The sequence below is a fragment of the Rhinoraja longicauda genome, chromosome 5 (assembly GCF_053455715.1).
Source record: "Rhinoraja longicauda isolate Sanriku21f chromosome 5, sRhiLon1.1, whole genome shotgun sequence".
Lineage (NCBI taxonomy): Eukaryota > Metazoa > Chordata > Chondrichthyes > Rajiformes > Arhynchobatidae > Rhinoraja > Rhinoraja longicauda.
The window spans coordinates 5,719,539-5,740,469 of record NC_135957.1 but is presented as its reverse complement, the minus strand read 5'-3'; the positions used below and the strand labels follow the sequence as shown (position 1 = coordinate 5,740,469).

The 20,931-nt window shown below is 42.5% G+C and overlaps 1 protein-coding gene across 1 annotated transcript in view; it reads right to left on the bottom strand.

The window, feature by feature from the left end:
• Positions 1-20,931, bottom strand: part of LOC144593362 (EH domain-containing protein 3) — a 55,832-nt gene that overhangs the window by 18,003 nt on the left and 16,898 nt on the right. Inside the window, exon 3 of the mRNA XM_078398811.1 lies at positions 20,781-20,878. Coding sequence (XP_078254937.1) covers positions 20,781-20,878 — 98 coding nt within the window. The remainder of the gene's footprint in view (positions 1-20,780; positions 20,879-20,931) is intronic.

Here is a 20,931-nt window from a genome sequence, read left to right as displayed (position 1 = left end):
GAGAGATAAACAAATTGCGGTTTAAAAATGCAAACATTTTACAATTATCCTACCGTTATGGCACAGAAGATAGACGGCCCAGTGAGTCAATACTAGCTTGAAATATAGCGATTCGTCCATTCCCCCATAGCCCTGAAAATCACTCTCAAATTTGTGCCTGTTTCCTCTCTGGATGATACAAATCAAACCAGTTTCCATCAAATTTGCAGACAGTGGAAACAGTTCATAGAGCCAAGTGTGAACAGCACAGAATCAGGTCCTTCGGCTCAATTTGTTCATGCTGACCATGATGCCCCATCCAAGCTGGTCCCATCTGCTCTCATTTGGTCCATATATTCTTCCAACTCAGTTCAGACCTGTAATTTACTGCCCACAAAAGTGTACATTCCCATGCCCCCTCCCTCTAAAATCTCCACCAGAATCCTTTTGTTACAAATGTCTAAATCCTTGCTTTCTGATCCTTGTGGTAACGGAGGCCCTATTGCTATGAAAGATCAAGCAAGGAACTGAATTTTCGTATGGCCTCGTGTTATATTAAAGTTACAAAATTAGGAGCGAAAGGAAGCTTTAGAACTTTAAACCACATCAGAAAAATATGGAAGCAATGAATAAGTTTAGTGCAAATCTATACAAGATTCAAAGCTAAACTGTCACCACACGTGCAGGTTTGGACAAGTCACATCCATCCACTCAGCTGGCTCAGAAATCAGAGTTCACCTATTTCTTAAAATTAATTTTGATAAATATTCCATGGAAATCTGAAAGTTATTAACCATTCTGCTTTTACTGCTGATTGTGAATGAATAACATCTTATCTTGGTCTTCCCTCTTCATTGTTCCTCTCATTATATTAACTGAGGTGGCCCTCAGGGTTGAACAATGGTATTCTATATGATCTCCATAGCAGGGCATTTTCCTGTAGCCCAAATGTGCAGGAACATGACGGTTGCATGAAAACAAATGTAATATGTTATAGTTTTACTTTAAGAATTAAAATTTGCACAATCTGCTGTTTGTTATGAGTACAAAATGCAGCAAAAGTATACAAGGGATCGATTTGGCACTTCTGAAAGACTAAATGAACCATCTGATTTGTGTTAGGAATATAGATAGTAGGCACGAATTGTTAGTTTAGTTATTTCTTATAGAATCTAAACGTTTGCGACCTTGTGAACCATGTTAAGTAAGAAGCCAATTTTCTCCAAGCACATTAGTTTAATTAAATTGTCAATAATTTAAGCAGGTTAAATGGCAGAGGTGCATGGGAAAAGCAAAATACAATAGCGCTTGTAAAGGATTTCACAGAGAGGACAGTGATGACTTTTGAGTATTTAGGAACTAGCTTGAAAACACCATTAGTTTGCTTAGCAAGGCAAATCTCTTTGAATGCATCCAAATCATGCTAGTTAATTTTGGGTGTTGCATTAATTCTGATCAACACCAATTACTAATAGGATAAGTGACATTTAGGGTCAAGTCGATTCTTCAAACTAAAGATCCAGTCTGAGGAAGGGTGTCGACCCGAAACATCACCGACCCATGTTCTTGAAGGCAGAGTATTATCTGAATGGTGTCAAGTTAGGAACAGGGGACGTACAATGAGATCTGGGTGTCCTAGTGCATCAGTCACTGAAAGGAAGCATGCAGGTACAGCAGGCAGTGAAGAAAGCCAATGGAATGTTGGCCTTCATAACAAGAGGAGTTGAGTATAGGAGCAAAGAGGTCCTTCTGCAGTTGTACAGGGCCCTAGTGAGACCGCACCTGGAGTACTGTGTGCAGTTTTGGTCTCCAAATTTGAGGAAGGATATTCTTGCTATTGAGGGCGTGCAGCGTAGGTTTACTAGGTTAATTCCCGGAATGCCGGGACTATCATATGTGAAAGACTGGAACGACTAGGCTTGTAAACACTGGAATTTAGAAGGATGAGAAGAGATCTTATCGAAACGTATAAGATTATTAAGGGATTGGACACGTTAGAGGCAGGAAACATGTTCCCAATGTTGGGGGAGTCCAGAACAAGGGGCCACAGTTTAAGAATAAGGGGTAGGCCATTTAGAACTGAGATGAGGAAAAACTTTTTCAGTCAGAGAGTTGTGAATCTGTGGAATTCTCTGCCTCAGAAGGCAGTGGAGGCCAATTCTCTGAATGCATTCAAGAGAGAGCTGGATAGAGTTCTTAAGGATAGTATGGATAGTCAGGGGGTATGGGGAGAAGGCAGGAACGGGGTACTGATTGAGAATGATCAGCCATGATCACATTGAATGGCGGTGCTGGCTCGAAGGGCCGAATGGCCTCCTCCTGCACCTATTGTCTATTGTCCTGCCGAGTTACTCCAGCACTTTGTGGCCTTGTAAATACATTATCCAGGATATGCAGTTCTTTGCTACTACAAATTATTAATGCATTTTATCCTGGTTTGTCCATATAGTCAGTCTTAACAAGAATAATACCAAAATAGCTCAGTTTATTACTGAAGTATCAAGAATCAGTGTTTAGAAAAAGGTTTCTCCTTTAGAATTCCATTGCATCTTATGAAACTTTTATACAAAATATGAACAATTAAAATACATTAGTGTTATGGAGAGCAAACAAATCGTTCAGCGTGTAAGTGTCAGTTTTCTAAATGTGAAACAATAGTTAATGCAGAACATTATTGGCAAAATAAAGAGCAAATTAGACAAAATCAGGCAACTGAATCATCCTACCACAACTAGAGAGCAGATCGGAACTACGATCTACCTCATTGGTGACCCTCAGACTATCTTTGATCGAACTTTACCTTGCACTAAACATTATTCCCTTATCATGTATCTCTACACAGTAAATGGATCAATTGCAATCAAGTATTGTCTTTCCACTGACTGGTTAGCATTCAACAAAAGCTTTTCACTGTATCTCGGTACATGTGACAATAAACAAAACTATAAAAATATATCTAAATGATCGGAGACATCGTAGGATGTGGTTGGCATTACTGGACTTATCGTGCACTAAACATTATTCTATTTATTCTGTATTTATTCTGTATCTATACACTGTGGATGGCTTATTGTAATCCTGTTTATCCCGTATCTTTACACTGGCTTGATTGTAATTATAGTCTTTTCGCAGACTGGATAGCACTCAACAAAAATGCTTTTCCCTGTACCTCTATACACATGACAAACTAAATTATCAAACTCTGTTACAATATCCATTTTGGGTTACCTCAACGATTAACTGCTTTCCAAAATGACTATGGGCAGCAGATTCCAATGGGAATTACTCATCTCAAGATTCAATTAAACCAATTTTTCATTGTGGGGTATACCCAGTGTCAAATGTACGAAAGTAAAACTTATTTAATGCAATAGCACAATCAAATCAGCTTCTATCTATTGCTTTTAGGTCAAAGAAATAGGACAAACCCCCCCCAATCGACATCCTTACGCTTGCCCGCTAGAAGATGATACAGCGGCCGCATGATCTGGGCCGCGGATGGCACAAAATGGTGATAGAAGGGTTCGATAATGGAATGGCCCGACCCAATCCCTATATAAATGGAGTACAATCTGTCGGGGCCCACCGTCAACCATATCCCTTGCTCTTCACACTCCTCCCGCCCGTCTCCCCAGCCCCCTGCACATCTCAAGGAAAAAGAATCCAGCAGTTTCCTATATTATATGAAAGTCTGTATATTCACAGAGTACTGTAACACTTGAGCACCAGTTGGTTTCATGACAATGATCCATAGATGGTTTTGAACAATGGTAGCTTGGTATTGCGGGCTTCCTGCTTTCATGAAAAAGTAATGGGTTTGCATGGCTTCTTGAAACTGTACTTGTCATGGATAAGCATTAACCATGGGAAGTGTCAATTAATAAGGGACTATAACAAATAAGTATTTGTAAGCACCTTTATTAGGTTTTTAATATTGTTTTCACCTCACGTTCACTTGTGTCACCATGTGCTGAAAACAGTCAGCAGCCAGGCTCTGTCACTTGAGCCAGGACACTGAAAATTAAAACTTGATGAGACTGCCTACCTTCACGAACTGGATAAGTCACGAACAGGATAAGTTACTGAACCCCAAAACTACTGACCAACACATCAAGTAATTTTAGACAGTGAAGCAAACTGCAAGCGAGAGCAAGCCTTCAATTGGTGAAGAGTGAAAGTCAGTAAAATTTGCTTTTTAACAAAAAAGAGCTGTGCTGCTTTGAAGTACCTCCATATGGGCATCTATGAAGCAAGCTGAACTCCTCCTCTTGCTCTGCTTGAAGATAAAATGTTGATAAAAGCAGCAAAGAGATAATAAACAAGTTAACAAATAATCCCTTCCAATCAAGCTCTTCACGAAAAGAATTACCATTTCTTTTTTAGCTTCCGATTTAAACAATCAATTGGATTTAAAAAACCCAAGATGCTATAATAAGAAAAATGAACGTGCTCTGCATTCATTGGAAGATCTAGCACCATCATTTAACATGGTTCATCAACAACAATTTCTCAAATATTTTATCTTTAAATCTTTTGGGTTTACAGGAAAGTCTCAAACTATTCATTTCACAAGATTTGAGAGCAGACTTATGTTTCACTTATGTTTCACTCAAGATGCTTCCCTCTTTACATTTGGCACCAAATGATGGTGCTCTTGAAGTAAATGAAAGATGCTGGAAAAGTGAAATAAAAACAGAAAATGCTGGAAACACTGAAAGACGTGTAGCATTTTGTGGAAAGAGAACTAGATTTAATGGTTTAGGCTTGAGACTATTTGAACTTAATTAATTTGTCAAGTATTCAACATTAAGGAATTTTTAAATTTTGCATCCACAGTTTCTTGAATTTCAATGAGAACACTTAAATTTACCATTCCTCATCCAGACTACAAATTAAGCAAGGCTTTGATTTTGAATAGATTCTAATATTGGTCTGATACAAATTACCCCACCTAATTTGCTGGAAAAAAGATTAATCAAAGAAAGACAGATCGATAGATACTTTATTGTCACATGTACCATGTAGGTACAGTGAAATTCTTTGTTTTTGCATACACAGTACAAAATAGAGTTGCCACAAGGTGCTGACAAAGTTGCAAAGGCCCCTGAGATATAGTTGGTCCCTTCGTCGTCGTCCCTCACCACCACCACAGGTCCCTCTTGTTCTCAGCACCACCCCACGCCAGGTTCCCCCTTTGTTCTCTGTGGCCTCCCACGCTGGGTCCCCTTTGTCATGAAATAATACAGCCACCACTTCTCAACAGTGTGACTGTCGGATAGTCCATTTATGTCCAGGGGCACGTATAGGAATTTAAATTACTCTAGGACCGGGGAGCTTTGCGCTCCTGCTTCCTCCATTTTGTGCCTCCTGCATTCCCTAACCATTTCTCACCCTTACCTGTTGGGAAAAAAATTAAAGTTTTCAATGACTCCTTTCTAATTTGCACCTCAATATCCCACGTTGATTTATCCAAGTAGGCTGCTTAATCTCAAAGACCTCAAAAGACCAGTAGCATAATCAAGAACCAGTCACATCCTGGCCACTCCCTCTTCTCCCCTCTCCCATCTGACCAAAGGTATAGAAGTGTGAAAACGCACACTTCCAGATTCAGGGACAGTTTCTTCCCAGCTGTTATCAGGCAACTGCATCATCCTACCACAACCAGAGAGCAGTGCTGAACTACTATCTACCTCTCTGGTGACCCTCAGACTATCCTTGATTGGACTTTGCTAGCTTTATCTTGCACTAAATGTTATTCCCATATCATGTATCTATACACTGTAAATGGCTCGATTGTAATCATGTATTGTCTTTCTGCTGACCGGTTAGCACGCAACAAAAGCCTTTCACTGTACGTCAGTACAAGTGCCAATAAACTAAACCATCAACTAAAAACAAAGCATATATATTACATCAATCTCAATATCTTGGCATCTTCTCCTCCTGCTCCAATGACTCGGTCTAATCTTAGGACTCCAGGTCCTACTAGTATGCCACCAACATCCTAACCGCCTCCAGGAATGACTTCCAGAGGCTCCAATGGGCTCCTGACTGCTGGCTCTTTACCTCTTCACCCCAGCTTTGGCATTGCTGTGGTAGTTCACTTCACAGCATGAGGAAAGTGTTCAACTTGATCAATAGTGTCAGGCACATTGGACTGGGTCAACCCTGTCTCAGTGTCAGAATCCTCATTTGACAATGAACCGCTTAAAGACTGTAGATCTGTACGAGCATTGACTACCATTTGCTGATCCATCTCAGTCATCCATATATAGAATCTAAACGGCCTGTCCTATAACTATGAAAAGCATTCAATATGTTAACTGTTCCACGATTACCAGGCACTAACCTTTAAAACGCCAGCAATCATCAACACAGACACATACCGGGACTTTGGTATTTGCAAACCCCCAACCCAGGAGTTTATGTTGACTTAAATTTGGATAAAGGTTACTTGCTGCTGCTGGTGATGCTACATTCATCTGAAGAAGGGTCTCGACCCAAAACATCACCCATTCCTTCTCTCCAGAGATGCTGCCTGTTCCGCTGAGTTACTCCTACATTTTGTGTCTGCCTACATTCATCAGTTCCACACGAGCAGGCACCTTCTTAAGCAAGCAAGCAAGTCAACGCTGTGGTAAAAGCCAGCTTCTTCCAACTTCGTACCATAGCCTGGATGACAAAGGAAGTCAGGTCTCTCCTCAAGGACCGTAACACCGCCTTCAGGTCTAGTGATAGAGCTCTATACAGTGCTGCTAGAACCAACCTGAAGAGAGGCATCAAGGATGCCAAAGCGTCCTACAAGAGGAAGATTGAGGACCACTTTTCCAACAATGACCCACGGCGGGTATGGCAAGGCATCCAGCACATCACCAACTACAAGACCAGCAACCGCACGACTGCCGACGGCGACGCCTCGCTGGCTGAGGAACTTAACTGTTTCTTTGCTCGTTTCGAGGTGAAAGCTACAGTGGCAGACATTACACCCTCTCCAGCACCTGACAGCAACACCTTCACTGTGCAGGAGTATGATGTTAAGCGCGTGCTCAGAGCAGTGAATCCCAGGAAAGCTGCAGGCCCCGATGGTGTGACGGGCAGAGTGCTGAGGGAATGTGCAGACCAATTATCTGAGGTCTTCAAAAAATCTTCAACCTGTCCCTTTTAAAATCCACCATCCCTCCCTGCCTGAAGTCCGCCATAATCATCCCACTGCCGAAAAAGTCTGTCATCAGCGGTCTTAACGACTACCGTCCGGTAGCACTCACACCGGTCATCACAAAGTGCTTCGAGAGACTGGTCCTGCAGCACATCAAAGCCAGCCTCCCACCCACCTTCGACCCACACCAGTTTGCCTACAGAGCAAATAGGTCTACAGGGGATGCCATCGACACTGCTCTTCACACTGCACTGACCCACCTTGAACACCAGGGGAGCTATGTGAGGATGCTCTTCCTCGACTTCAGCTCTGCCTTTAACACGGTCATCCCGAGCAGACTGGTCACCAAACTTTCCGACCTTGGATTTTCCCAAACCATCTGCCAATGGATCAAGGACTTCCTGACCAACCGCCCCCAGACAGTCAAAATAGGCCCTCACCTCTCCTCCACCATTACACTGAGCACCGGCTCACCACAGGGCTGTGTGTTGAGCCCCATCCTTTACTCCCTCTACACTCACGACTGCGCCCCCACCCATCCCACCAACACCATCATCAAGTTCGCGGATGACACGACTGTGGTTGGACTCATCTCAGAAGGAGATGAGACAGCCTATAGGGATGAAATCCAAAGGCTGGCAGCATGGTGTTCAGTGAACAATCTGGTCCTGAACTCCTCCAAAACAAAGGAACTTATAATTGACTTTAGAAAAACCAGTGGAGATTACGACCCACTCTACATCAATGGGGTCTGTGTGGAAAGGGTACCAGCTTTCAGGTTCCTGGGTACGCACATCGCAGAGGATCTCACCTGGTCTACCAACACCATCACCACAGTAAAGAAGGCACAGCAGAGACTCCACTTCCTGAGGATCCTCAGGAAAACCAACCTGCAGGAGAAGCTCATGTTGTCCTTCTATCGCTGCTCAATCGAGTGTGTGCTGGCATACTGTATAACCACATGGTATGCCAGCTGCTCAGAAAAGGACAGGAAGGCCCTTCAGAGGGTCATCACGACGGCCCAGAAAATCATCGGCTGCTCACTGCCCTCCCTGGAGCACCTGTTCAGCCTACGCTGCCTCAGTAGAGCAGGCAAAATAATAAAAGATCCATCCCACCCCGGCCACCGTCTGTTTGTTCATCTGCCCTCTGGTCGACGTTTCAGGTCGATCAAATCCCGAACAAACAGACTTAAGAACAGTTTTTACCCCAGGGCCATACGAGAACTGAACACTACCTTGCACTAGGCAACACCGTTAAAAAATCGGTCATATAATTGTATTTAATTGTATTTATGTATTTATTTGTTTTTGCATTTATTGCATATATGTTTGTACGCACCGTCAGGATTGGCTATTTTTTAATTTCGTTGTACTCGTTGCAATGACAATAAATGAATATTATTATTATTATTATTATTATTATTATTATTAAACTCAAACCTTTCCTCCAATTCGACGACACTGAAAAAATCATTCACGCTTTCATTTCCTCCCGCCTAGACTACTGCAACTCCCTATACACTGGGATCAGCCAATCTTCCCTGTCCCGCCTGCAACTGGTCCAAAACGCCGCAGCGAGACTCCTGACGGGTACCCGTAAAAGGGACCACATCACGCCGATTCTGGCCTCTCTCCACTGGCTCCCTGTACGGTACAGAATCAACTTCAAGCTCCTCCTATTCACATATAAAGCCCTAAATGGACATCCCCCCCCCTACATCAAAAATCTTCTAACCCACCTCTCTAACTCCAGGTCCCTCAGGTCGGCCGACTTGGGGCTACTCACTATCCCACGGTCTAGGCTTAAGCTCAGGGGTGACTGCGCTTTTGCGGTTGCAGCTCCTAGACTGTGGAACAGCATCCCTCTCCCCATCAGAACTGCCCCCTCCATCGACTCCTTTAAGTCCAGGCTCAAAACCTATTTCTACTCCCTAGCGTTTGAGGCTCATTGAGGAGGCGCTGTGAACTGTTTTGTATGTGCTGTTGTGTTTGTATGCTACTGTATGTTTCATTTTTTTCCTTAGTACCTAATCAGATGTACAGCACTTTGGTCAACGTGGGTTGTTTTTAAATGTGCTATACAAATAAAATTGACTTGACTTGACTTGACCTTCTTAATTTCCTGGAGTAGAAACAATACATTCCCACCATGCTTTCACATTTCCCACCCCCACAAAACCATCACTAGCATACGCCAAGACTAAAAACAGAACTGTACAGCACAAAAACAGGAAAAAACAGAAAAATAGCAGGAGTAGGCCATTCGGCCCCTTCCAGCCAGCACCACCATTCAATATGATCATGGCTGATCATTTAAAATCAATACCCCGTTCCTGCTTTTTCCCCATATCCCTTGATTCCTTTAGCCCTAAGAGCTAAATCTAACTCTCCCTTGAAAATATCCAGTGAATTGGCCTCCACTGCCTTCTGTGGCAGAGAATTCCACAGATTCACAACTCTGGGTAAAAAGGTTTTCCCTCATCTCTGTCCTAAACGGCCTACCCCTTATTCTTAAACTGCGACCCCTGGTTTTGGACTCCCCCAACAACAGAACATTTTTCCTGCATCTAGCCTGTCCAATCCTTTAAGAATTTTATATGCTTCTATAAGATCCCATCTCATCCTTCTAAATTCCAGTGAATACAAACCCAGTCGACCCATTCTTTCATTATATGTCAGTCCCGCCATCCCGGGAATTAACCTGGTGAACCTACATTGCACGCCCTCAATAGCAAGAATGTCCTTCCTCAAATTAGGAGACCAAATTAGCACACAATACTCCAGGTGCGGTCTCACCAGGGCCCTGTACAACCACAGTAGGACCTCCTTGCTCCTAAACTCAAATCCTTTCGCAATGAAGGCCAACATGCCATTAGCTTTCTTCACTGCCTGCTGAACAGATCCTTAAGCCCACAATTTCTGTGCAGAATGTGATGCCAAGTTGAGCTAACATCATCTGCCTACACATGAAGAAAATAAAAAAGTCAGATGCTGGAAATATAAAATAACATTAAGTACTAGAAAAACTCAACCGGTCAGCAGCATCTATGGAATTACAAATCATGCTGCTGAGTTTCTCTTTGCATTTTCTGTCTTTCAGCTATTCGGTAAGTTGTCAAGATAGCAGCTTCAAATTCCTTGGAGTTAACATCTCGGATGATCCATCCTGTGCCAGGCACATAGATGTAATCACAAAGGCAGTACACCAGTGACTCTACTTTGAGAAGTTTAAAGAGATCAATCACATCACCGAATACCCTAAAACTCTACAGACTGACTGCATCATGGCCTGGTACAGCAATTACAACAGACAGAAACAAGAGGCTGCAGAGAGTGGAGGACTTGGCTCTGTCCCCGGCGGTCAAGGAAGGAAGGGGCTGGCGGAGGGTGCCGGAGGTCAGACAATGATGGACTCACGCGAGTGCCAGAGGTCGAACAGGCCTGAGTGGGTGTCAAAGGTCGGATGAGCCACATAGGACAAAGAGCCCGGTGTTACAGGCTGCCATGAGAACAAACGTGGGGTGGGGGGGGGACCATTTAGAATAAAGGTGGACCATTGGGGACTAAATTGAATGTTTTAACTTTGTCGGTGCCCTTAATGTTGTGACTCTTTGCTTACGTGTATGCAAAACAAAGAATCTCACCGAGACACGTCACATGTGATAATAAAGTATCATTCATTCAAAGCGACAACTCTCTCCCGCAACAAAAGCATCTACACAAGGGGTTGCCTCAGAAAAAGGCAGCATCTGCCATCGAGAAAGTGCAGCAGCTGGGTAAGGCCCACTTCTTGCTGTAGATCGGGCACGAGGTGCAGAAGCCAGAAGTCCCACACCACCATGCTCAGGAGCAGTTACTTTTCTACAACTACCAGGTTCTTGAATGAACCAGCACAACCTTAAACCTAATCACGCAATGGAACGCTTCTAGCTCTACCATGCACTTGTAATTTTTCCTAATTATGTTTTGCACCAATGTCTTGTTTCTTGCAGCTTTCTTTCTTTTAAAAAAAAAAGTGCCGGTGTAACTCAGCGGGTCAGGCAGCATCTCTGGAGGCCACGAATAAGCAATGTTTCGTGGCTCTTCAGCAGGTCAGCCATCTCACCCGCTGAGTTACTCCAGCACGGCCTTTTGTAAACCAGCATATGCAGTTCCTTGTGTCTACGCATGTAAATTCTTTTTATTGACTTACAGAATTTGTGTACTTTGTTTTAGTGTTGTCTGGTGCTGCTGCAAGTAAGGTTTTTATTGCACCTGTATCTCATCATAATTGTGCATCTGACAGCAGAGTTGACTAGTTATATCCACTGTGTGGTTTGGAAGTGTGGAAATAGGCTCGTGAGCGCACCAGGTCCGCGCCGACCATCAATCACTTGTACACTAGTTCTATCCCACACACTAGGGATAATTTACAGACGCCAATTAACCTACAAACCTACACAAGAGAGGAAACCGGAGCACCCATTGAAAACCCACGCTGTCACAGGGAGAACCTACAAACTCCGTACAGACAGGACCGCAGTCAGGGTGGAACCCGGGTCTCTGGCATTGTGAGGCAGTGACTCTTCCGCTGCGACACCGTGCCGCCGACTGGGAATGCAGCATTAAAGCAGCTCATTAAGCTCATATTGCCATTTGCCCAAACCTCCTCTAAAATTAGTTTATCTTATAGTTATCCATTTCCCTGACAGCAGGGGAGTGGAAGAGAATGGAACAAAAACCTGAAGCCAGGAGAAAGACACACAAAGCAGTACAATTTCCTCTGACAATTATCAATGCCCCAGGATATCAAAATTGACAATGGAGAATATGTGCACTACTTAAGACTCAAATGCCAAGTTTTTGAATATAGTGTAGCTTTCAAATTTCACATGATCCTTGACACCAACAATATTTCCGAATCAAATTTCCACTTTCATTTGGCAGGTTAATACTGGCAAAACTTCAGTTGTTGAGTGAAGTGAGAAAAATGAAATAATCAAAACAATAAGCCCAATCCCTGTTGAACAAGGACAAGGACAAATTGTTTCTGCTGTTCCTTTGCTGTGCTCATTTTAGTCTTTGCTGAGCCAGTCTAAATATATTCTATTTTCAAGAGTAGCTCAGGGATATAGCAAAACTGTCCGCCAGAAAGTCAATTATTTTTACAAGTTTGACAACTTTAGGTTCCTCACTGAAGTCTCCATGGTCCAGTCCCGCCACACTGAACGAGTCTTACTTTACTGAGCATTCCCTGGAAAGGGCGGAAAACTAGAATATGAGAAAGAACTGGCAATAATTATGAGCACCAATCTGCTGGAAGAACTCAGTGGGTCAAGCAGCATCTGTAGGTGGAAAGGAATGGTTGCTGTTTCAGGTCAAACGCCTACATCAGGAGTGAAAGGCACCTCCAGCAAGGTTGTTGCGCCAGATTCCAGGATCTGCAGTCTCATGCGTCTTCAATTAAAAAAATCTTTCCCCCCCCACTTCTCCATCCATTTTATTGAAGGTATCAAAAAATGCTGGAGTAACTCAGCGGGTCAGGTAGCAACTCAGGAGAGAAGGAATGGGTGACGTTTCGGCATTTTTTGATACCTTCGATTTATACCAGGACCTGCAGTTATTTTCCTCCATCCATTTATATGCTTTTATGCTCAGCACAAGATTGGCCCCATTCAAATGAAAGAAAATGTCATTGTAAACAGAAGTTAATGGAAGATTCCCAGTAGGTGGCCCTTGAGAATTCAAACACATCTGAAGTCTGAGTGTCAGTCTGAAGAAGGGTCCCAGCCTGAAATTCATCTGCCCATTCCCTCCACATATGCTGCCTGACCTGCTGAGTTTCACCAGCATCTGTAATTTGTGTCTACAGAATACAAGGTGGTGTTCTTCTACTTTGCATGTTCGCCTTCATAACGAGAGGATTTGAGTACAGTAGCAAAGAGGTCCAGTTTAATAGGGTCCTGGTGAGACCACACCTGGAGTATTGTGTATAGTTTTGGCTTCCTAATTTGAGGGATGGGCATCCTTGCTATTGAGGGAATGCAGCATAGGTTCACGAGGTTAATTCCCGGGATGGCGGGACTGTCATCTGATGAAAGAATGGAATGACTGGGCTAGTATTTACTGGAATTTTGAAGGATGAGAGGGGATCTTATAGAAACATAAAATTAAGAGATTGGACAACCTAGATGCAAACAACACGACACCCATTCCTTCTCTCCAGAGATGCTGCCTGACCCGCTGAGTTACTCCAGCATTGTGTGTCTATCTTCGATTTAAACCAGCATCTGCAGTTTTTTCTTAAACATGTTCTTGATGTTGGGGGAGTCCAGAACCAGGGGCCACAGTTTAAGAATAAGGGGTAGGCCAATTAGAATTGAGATAAGGAAAAACTTTTTCACCCAGAGAATTGTGAATTTGTGGAATTCTCTGCCTCAGAGGGTAGTGGAGACCTATTCACTGGATGCATTCAAAAGAGTTAGATAGAGCTCTTATGGCTAGTGGAATCAAGGGATATGGGGAGAATGCAAGAATGTGGTACAGGTGCTCCTCAACTTACAATGGGGTTATGTTCTGATAAACCCATCGGAAACCGAAAACATCGTACATTGAAATGCATTTAAATACATCTGATCACGTGGCCGGAAGCGAGCTGCCATTGCCTAGCTTTTGCACCAATGTAAAGTCGAAATACCATACGTCGAAGCATCGTTAGTCGGGAAGCACCTGTCCTGATTGTGGATGATCAGCCATGATCACATTGAATGGCGGTGCTGGCTCGAAGGGCCAACTAGCCTACTCTTGCATATATTCTCTATGTTTCTATGCCCCAAGAATTACTTTATCTTATTGCAATAGTTTTCACGTTGCCTCAAAAAAAAGAGGAACATTTCACATAAGCACAATGAATTTATGAATATAAATATTTAAAAAAGATTTATCCCCCTACCCCCCCCCAATAAATCTGAAGGGTCCCAACCCAAAATGTCACCTATCCATGTTATCCAGAGATGCTGCCTGGTTAGTTACTCCGGCAGTTTGTTTTTTTGTAAATCAGTATTCCGCAGTTTTGTTTCCAAATTATTTTTTATTGCCATTGATTTGGTAGGAAAGCAACTGAGATGACATTAGGAATAGAATGGCATGCAACTTGTAATACAAAAACCAATTGCTCTGTAATCAAACTAAGAGCAAAAGGCTGTCAGAAATAGCAGTAGGCCTATTTCATCAGAAAAGCACTAAGAAATTGATTAAGGAGGGGACGACCCAAGGGGAATAAATGGGGAGAAATTAAAACTGAATCCAAAAGCTTCTATTTGTGTATTTAAACGAAATGGCTAGCAAGAGAAAATGTGGGTTCCTTAAACAAATGGGAGAATTTAAAATGTGGAATGAAATAAAATGGCAGAGGAATTAAAAACTTGTGTAGGTTTGCACTGAAGGTAAAATACCTGTCAGAATGAGAACGAGCCGCGTGACATTGAGGAACTGAAGGAGATTGTGTTAGTACAAATACAGCACTTTGAAGTATTCAAGTTGGAGAGACAAAGCTAATAGATCCAAGGACACAATGATCAACATCCCAGTGTTTAAGATAGCAAGAGAAGTCCGATGTATTGGTCCTCTTTCAAACTTCAAAAGATCCTGTAACAAAATCACTCTCCAGCATAAGCATCCTCATCTGCCATTCTACTTTGTCACTGCCCTTGGCATCTTCTATTAAGAAAACAGTGCAAGAAAAGCAGGTCCAGCCTCCTTGATCTATCCTTGTAACTCTAATTGCCCATTTCAAGAACCATTCCTAGATATTTTCTGGACTTGTTCTCCCTTCACAGCCTTTCTATAATGTGGCGAGCAGAATTGAATTCGACTCCATTTGATACTGGACTAGTGTTTTATACAGATTAGATGTGTCTTAACTACTTTAATATCTCTCCATTGATAAAGTTGGTATTTGCACATATTCTAAGCAGTATCCGTTATGCTACATTGGTTCTCTTCATTCTTCCTTTTAAAATGCCTCACCCAACTTTTTCTGCATTAACTTCATCTACCATTCCACCAGCCTGATTATGGTCTGATGTAATCACAATACTGCCAAATTTAGTCATCTAAAAATTTAGAAATTGTAACATGCACCCTCCCCACCCCCAATCAAATCTAGGTTAATTGCTTCAAAATGTAATGGCTACAATATCAACCCAATGAAAATACCACTGTTCACCTTTTCCCCATATTCAAAAAAATCTGAATAGTATGTGAATATTTATTTTTGCATTCACAACAGGCAGACAGAGACCCAAAGTAATACCTTGCTCAAAAGACTAGATCTTGGATGACTAACCCTCAAAGTGAGGCAAGTTGCATCATCTTCACAGCTATCACAGCTGTGCTCTAACTTAGCACATACTGCATTTAGCACTTGGTCAGTCTAACTTGCATTCTTGAGACAAAATTATTCATAAAATGGGTGTGCCGCTGAAAGCGTTGGTATTTATTCAGTGATGGCCTACACTTACTGCAAATGGTACACATACCACAGGCGAACAAGTTGGCCCAGAACTTGTGATTGGCAAGCTATCCTCATTTGTCAGAGATCACCATAAATCTGACCTACTGAACAGTCCTTCCAGTCAGAATACTGGGCTCTGAGTTTAAAGGGCTCTGCAATGTAAAACAATCACGCAAAGATAGAGCGCTGAATAAGCACAACAAAAAAATCTGAAAAATAACAGCTGTCCGAACCAATTCCCCTGACTGAACCAGCTGTCAAAACCATCTGTTTGAGATTCAGATATTGCAAACCAAATTCAGGTTTAAAATTAGTGTATTGACAACTGTGGACCTCAGTCTGTCTCCTCCATTATACCAAGATTCCAAATATCAGCAGTAACTGCTCCTTGTAATTATTGGGGAACAGAGCAGATTAGGCCAATCAGCCCATCGAGACTCTGCCATTCAATCATGACTGATCTGAACAGAACAGATTCTGTTCAGAGCAGACTCGATGGGCCGAATTCTACGCCTCAATTTAGCAGATTCTGAATTAATAGGCTAGGATTTTGCAAGGAATCCCTCATTGGAATGAAATCAGGCAAACCATCAAAAAGTCGCAGACCACAAGTTTGGGGTTCATGCTTTGTTTGGGGGATGGGTGGGGTAGGGAGAAGGGAGGAGTTGTCTTGAAATTGCTGACAATCATTCAAGTAGATGCAGACATTCAAGTAGGTGCAGACCCACAAATTCAGATCTTCAACCTCAGAGAAATGCAGCCACGTTGTCGATTTGGAACTTGTGAGCTGATCAGCACCACATTGTTGGACACAATGTTCATTATTTCACTTGTCTAACTTATTCTAATCCTCCCAGTTGCACATTACCCCCACATGGGCCAAAATCATGTTCCAAATGAAAACTTGTAACAATGCACTTGAGAATTGAAGGCGTGTCAGCAGCTGCTGGAATGAGAGTCAGAAAAAGACCCAGATTCCAAGTCATGGTGCTGTCCTGAATTCTATTGAAAACATTTCAATAAAGCAAACTCATATCCAAAGTGCTGGAGTAACTCAAGGGGTGAGACAGCATCTCTGGAAGACATGCATAGCTGACCTTGGCTATCCATGTCCTCCGGAGATGCTGCTTGCCCTGCAGAGTTACTCCACCACTAATCTACACAATATTCCAGCAATCCTAGGACTTTGCTTGGGCATCACAAATTGGGATTTTGTAGTTTTCTTTTGTAATCTTAAAAACTCCTGAGAAAAACAGTATAATCACAATTTAGACTCTTACAGCAAACTTCAAACAACCCATTAGTTCCCACCCAAAGGGCAACATCTCAGCGCGTCACTGGAGTGGATGTTTGTAGAGGAGGCTACTTAGCATCAGTTTAGTTTATTGTCACGTGTACCGAGGTACAGTAAAAAGCTTTTTGTAGCGTGCTAACCAGTCAGCAGAAAGACAATACCTGATTACAATCGATCCATTTACAGTGTACAGGTGCATAAGGGAATAACGTTTAGTGCAAGATAAAGCCAGCAAAGTCTGATCATGGATAGGCTGAGTGACACCAATGAGGTAGATAGTAGTTCAGCACTGCTTTCTGGTTGCAGTAGGATGATTCAGTTGCCCGATAACAGCTGCGAAGAAACTGTCCCTGAATCTTGTGGTGTGCGATTTCACACTTTTGCCCTGATGGGAGAAGGGAGAAGGGAGAAGGGAGAAGGGAGAAGAGGGAAGAGGGAATGGCCAGGGTGCAACTCATCCTTAATTATGCGGCCGGCCTTCTAAATATCTCAACTGACATTGAGGAGATCAAGGAATATCCTTGGAACTCTTCCTCAAATTTCTTAATCTCCTTTAAGGCAGAGGGAGACAGATTCTTAAAAAAGGGGTGAATATCCTGGATAGATAGGAATGCTGTGGAGAGGTTGTAATCAGATATTATTGAATGATGAAATCACCACAAGAGCCTCAGTGACCCTTTGCTGTATGTTGTAGCGCAACTGAAAAATGTGTTGACAAATAAATAATCCTGGGTTATGGGGCCATTATTTCTATGCACGTCATGGAGATAGGAAGTAAGGGACTAACTGAAGGGGTGGAGGTGGTGGGGCAGGAAATAGGTTGGAGAGACTAGGATTTTAAAAAATTCACCAAAAACCCCTCTGGTTAACAAGAACAATCTTGTGGATCATCAGTGGATGCATGAAACCTACCAAGACTGACAACATCTACCTACTCTCTGGCCTTGCACCTCCTGGAATCAGAAGAGCTGTAGCCAGTCAAAAAGAACGCCTCAGACAATCAGAGGATGAAAGACACCCCCTACATGACCACCCTTTGCTACCTCAGCGTTTGAAATCACGCAGGTTTGCTCTCTTCTGACCGTCCCCTGGACTGCAGTGCATCGTCCAGAAGGCTCAAACTCTGAGAAGAGAGACTAGAGAAACCTCCATAAGACATTCACATGGCAATCGACCCCTCTGAGAAGCTCCCACCAGGTTCCGACCAACCGTGGATAACCTGGCGCAGTCTCAACAGACTGTGGAGAGGCGTGGGGAGGAGCAAATCGAACATGCTGAAGTGGCGATATATTGAAGATGTAGCAGACTGCGAGTGCAGACGGGGCCTCCAGACTATGGAACAACTCCTGAGCTGTGACGTGCTGCTTGACACATGCACTGTAAAGGATCTTGCAGAGGCCAACGACGTGGCACTAAAATTGGCAAACAGTTGCGCGATGACATCAATAAATAAATAAAACAAAAACAAAGAGACCTTATGGGATAGGGTGCAGCAAGTCAAGAGTGTTTTAACATCATGTCCCAAAACAGAACAATGAAATTCTTAGTTGCAGCAGCATTACAGATATGTAAGCATAGTAAACACTATGACAACAAAAAGTTCAGTATATTTGAAAAAAAACAATAATAGAGCAGGGTTTGGTTCAACATGAATGCTAGGAGATTGAATGAAAATGGTTCATGTTAAACAGGATCCGAAAGGCAAGTGCGAGAAAAGGTTGGGAAAATTAGCATGTATGCTTCCTCTCCCCCCCGGCTGTATCATTAAAAGTCAGAATAAAATCCTCTCCAAATGAATACATCTGCTATGAGACACCTTTTCCAAGAACAATGTTTGTCACAATAACTAACATTTAAATTACAGGTCAAGGGCATTTCAATAAGATCCGTTTCCTTTGAGATCCCAGAGATCCTCCTGGTGGATGACATCAACTTTTTTGGTACATTTTCCAAAAACTATGTAATTAGACCAGAACAAATCTCTCCAATCGTACCTTAGTTGCAACCAATAAAAGTGAGCATCGGAATATAATAGAAAGGGATGAAATACAAAGAGACAAACACACAGCTATATCACATGCTCGAAGCAGATGAGATTTTTGTAATCTGAATGTCTGTTTGGAAACGGAAGCCAATATGAAGCAGGCGATTTTAAAAGCAGAGTAATTGTAGATTTACCTTAAAAGTATTGAATCAAGAAGAAAATCAGGCTGAAAGAGTGATATGTTAGCAATGGCTTTATGTCAAAACATCACGATGACCACTAATCGCGTATCATGGTCAATTTGTATTATTCCTTGCTCACACAAATAAGATCCTAATTTTGGTTAACATTATATTAGGTATGTTCCACAACACTGCCATTCCCTGTGTTTAAGTTTTATTTGTTTTAGAGATAGTGTGCAAACAGGCCCTTTGGCCCATCGAGTCCACCCCGACCAGCGATTCCCGCGCATTTACAATATCCTACACACACTAGGGACAATTTACAAATTTACCAAGCCAATCAGCCTAAAAACCTGTACATCTTTGGAGTGTGTGAGGAAACCGGTGCCAGAGAAAACCCACGCAGGTCATGGGGAGAACGTACAAACTCTGTACAGGTAGCACTCAAAGACAGGATTGAACCAGAGTCTCTGGCGCTGTAAGGCAGCAACTCTACCGCTGTGCCACTGTGCCACCCTATGTTTGTACTGGTCAAGATTAACTTCCTAAAATGCATTACTTTGCACTAACTAATGTTCTATAAAGTTGTTACAGGACCTCCAAGTCCTTGTATTTTGTGCGCCAGTTAATGAAGGTTAGCATCCCATCTGCTGCCTTCACCAACCTATCTTTCTGTGCTATGGACTTACTCAAGGTCCTTCTGTACCTCATTACACTCTAGGGCCTACCATTAAATGGAGTCCATCTTATCCTTATTAGACCTGTAAAAAAAAATACTCTTCATCTATCAGTACTGCAAATAATGACTTCAGGAAATAATAGATGCTGATTTTCAAGGTAATTCACATCGTATCAAGTAGACAAGTAATTTGGTTCAGCATTATAGTTTCCAGGAAGAAATCATTAATCTAACAAATTCTGTCCCACATCCTTCACTGTACAAATTCAATGTACCTTCTATGAACTATTGGAAACGTAGCCAGTGTACGACAGTGAGCAAACACTACCCAATGTCTCTTAAAACTAATGTTTTGAGGACAATTATTTGTAGTATTCTTGATGAGAGCTTGCATTTCTGACTGAATATAGAAACATAGAAAATAGCTGCAGGAGGAGGCCATTTGGCCCTTTGAGCCAGCAACGCCATTGTGATCATGGCTGATTGTGATCATGGCTGATCATCCACAATCAGTGCCTGCCTTCCCCCAAATCCCTTGATTCCATTAGCCCCTAGACCTCCATCTAACTGTCCTTTAAATTCATCCAGTGAATTGGCCTCCACTGCCTTCTGTGGCAAAGAATTCCACAATTTCACAACAGTCTGGGTGAAAAAGTTTCTTCTCACCTCAGCTTTAAATGGCCTCCCCTTTATTCTCAGACTGTGGCCCCTGGTTCTGGACTCCAACATTGGGAACATTTTTCCTGCATCTAGCTTGTCCAGTCCTTTTATAATTTTATACATCTCTATAAGATCCCCTCTCATCCTTCCAAATTCCAGTGCATACAAGCCCAGTCTTTCCAATCTTTCCTCATATGACATTCCTTTCCATCATGGGTGTATTTTGCTTGGCACAGAGAGAGAGCCTGCACTAAACAAGCATCCTGTGCCACGATCTCACCACACACCAAAACATAAGCAATTGCGATATTTTACTTAACAGGAAACATGCACCATTTTTAAGACCTCACCTCTGCTGATGCGCTGCTTTTCTCCTGAAAGGATACCAGGCGTGTCAATTATGCTAATGCTTTCAAGCACAGGATTCGGTAACTGGGCACACATAAATCTAGAAAACAAGTATTTCATTATTGAGTATTCATTAATAAGGCAAACGATTTA